This window comes from Rhinichthys klamathensis, unplaced genomic scaffold, assembly GCF_029890125.1.
Source record: "Rhinichthys klamathensis goyatoka isolate OS25496 unplaced genomic scaffold, OSU_Roscu_1.1 h1tg000055l_1, whole genome shotgun sequence".
Taxonomy (NCBI): domain Eukaryota; kingdom Metazoa; phylum Chordata; class Actinopteri; order Cypriniformes; family Leuciscidae; genus Rhinichthys; species Rhinichthys klamathensis.
The window spans coordinates 5,642,738-5,645,258 of NW_026606600.1; the positions used below are offsets into that span (position 1 = coordinate 5,642,738).

Here is a 2,521-nt window from a genome sequence, read left to right on the forward strand (position 1 = left end):
AAAGAGTTCGGCTGATATCAAAGTGAGGTCCGATCCGGTGTCGACCAGAGCTTCGAGCTTCACCACATTTTCCACTGTGATAGAAAGATAAAGTTTGCGTGCTAGTCCTTTTTCGACCAGGTTCCCCAGGAGTTTTAGTGTCGGGGCTTGTGTGGTGATAGACAAACAGTTAGGGTCGGTATCTTGGGCTTCGTTGCGGAGACACACAACCAAAACTGCACTTTCTGGTATCTCAGGGGTTTGCTCACTGGTGTGATGGGTTTGGTTGTCCGCATCTGGATGTGCGGTTGACAATTGCAGCGAGTGGGTGTCATTATCCCTTGGTGTTGTGACAGCTGGTTCTGTGGTTTGTGTCAGGAGAACAGTGTTCGTGGTGCTTGGTTCAGTAGGAGGGCTATCAGGAAGGGTGTTACTCCTTACCCTTAGTCACGAGGAGTCTGGCTTGTCCCCTTTGTCGGTTTTCTTGTGAAGAAGCCCTTGTAGAATCTTCAGGATCTCTGCGGTCTCTGACGTGGACTCACTTGTTTCTTTTGCAGCAGGCTCGGATTTGGACTTGGACCTGCGTGAGGCCTGCCGAGAGGGAGTTTGGTGTGGGCTGTCTGGACTAGGCGTTCTTGTCGCTGGAGTTCGGCTCTGTCTGGGCCGTCGGCTGGTTTCCCACGTGGCCCCCCCCTTTTGATTGTGGGGGGGCCGTGGGGTGCCGTATGATCTTTCAGAGCGCCCGCTCTGGTGCTTAGGACGAGCACCCTCACGGTTGCGTTGCCCTCTGCTGGCTTGAAACGGTCTTGACTCGTTATTAGAAAGTCTGTTAGTGTGGTGTTGTTGGGTGCCCTCTAGTGCCAGCTCTGAGTGCTGATTAGTGATAGGGCAGATAGAGGGAGTTTTGACAGTCTTTTCAGAAGCAATTTTCTGCTTGATAAACGCTTTGTGGGCTAAATCTCGCAGTTGCTGGGTACTCATTGTGCGAGGGCAGGCCAGGACTCCTAAGTGATGGCTCACTGTGGGATGCAGGTTTCGGAGAAACAAAGTTCGGAAGTTAAAGTCCTCTTCCATCCCGGGATCGTTCCTTGACCCAAAGTAGGCCTGTCTGATGCGAGTGTAAAAGGCCTGCGGAGTTTCTAAACGTGCCTGCTTGAGGCTCATCGCGGTGATGAGTCCTTGATCAGTGTCTGGATCAGAGAATTCCCTGATGAATGCCTGTCGCAGTTGCTGATAGTCCGCCTTAACTGAATCTGGTTGGCGATCCAGAAAACTGCGTACGTCCCGACTAGACGTAATTCGAAGCAGATATAATCTGTCCCACGGGGTGACGTGGGGAACAGTGTATAAGTGGAAGTCAATGTCTTTCAAGTAGGCATGCACATCATGGCCTCCGGCAGGGTTTGGGGTGAAGGTAGGAATATTCCGGGCCAACTTATCAAGTTCCTTAAAGGCCATGCCGTGATAAGTGGCCAGGGCTGTCTGGGGCGCCCCTCCTTTTCCTGAGGGCGAGGGCTCTTGTAGACTGTCCGTCGATATCTGGGACGGGGGCCGTTCGCTTCCCTTCACAGTTCTGTGTTCTTGGCTGAAGTGTGCAGACTGACCGGTCGGGGAAAACTTGGTAGTGTGTGTCCCTCTTTCCGGGTCACTTTGAAGTTTATAGGAGTGTTTTAACTCACGGTGGACAGCGTCGAGCTCATCTTTATAAAGTTCTTTTTGCTGGATAAGTTCATTTATTTCAGCTCTGGCCGCCTTCAAGTGTTTCTCACAGGCTTTGGCTTTGGCGTCTCTTTCTTTTAGTTCATTGTTTGCTCTCTCAAGGAGAGCTTCACCTTGTTGCAGTTTTTCGGTGAGTGTCTCTCTGGCTTTTCTTTCTTTTAGTTCCTTTTGGTCGGTGTCTAGACGAAGGTTTTCCAGAGCAGTTTGAAGTTCCTCTACTTCCTTTCGTGGCTCTGAGTCCGTTTCCTCCTCGTCCTGCTCCTCGTTCTCGAGTAGTAGCTGGTCTAGCCGACTTTGGGTCTTTGCTTGGTCGCGCCGGGCCTCCTCCGCTTGGAGCCGCAGAGTTGCCGTCTCCTGTTCCAGGTTGATGGCGTGTCTTTCGTGGAGGCGGGCTTGTGCGACGAGCGTATGGGCCAGGTTTCCCATGATTCGGGCCCATTCTTTGTGGTTGTAGCTCTGGGTTGGGTCATGCCTCATCAGCGAGTCCAGGTCAGTGTCCAGCTGCGCCTGATCCCGGGGCTCGGAGTCGCCGGTATCCCTGGGCAGGACGGTGGCTGTCATGGCATTCAGCCATGTCTCGAGGCTGTCCCAGTGGGCTGCTGGGCTGGGAGACCGGGACATACTGGCCACTGCGGGCGAGAGGAGCACAACACACACACGCACACACAGACCAAATGCGAATTTGTTCTACAATTTATGCGCTTATACCCTTAATACGGGCGATGCCGTTTACGGTACTTTGACTAACTGTTGCAGACAGTTAGGTAGGGACAAATTGTTTAGGTCAGCGCAGGGCCTAAATAAAGATTTGACAGGGCCGGAG

General features: G+C 52.6%; 1 protein-coding gene across 1 annotated transcript; it reads right to left on the bottom strand.

Moving 5' to 3' along the window:
• Positions 1 to 426: 426 nt before the first annotated feature.
• Positions 427 to 2,319, bottom strand: LOC130083370 (uncharacterized). The gene has a single exon (XM_056248381.1). The coding sequence runs from the start codon at positions 2,317 to 2,319 to the stop codon at positions 427 to 429; it is 1,893 nt and encodes a 630-aa protein (XP_056104356.1).
• Between the last annotated feature and the right edge of the window lie 202 nt (positions 2,320 to 2,521).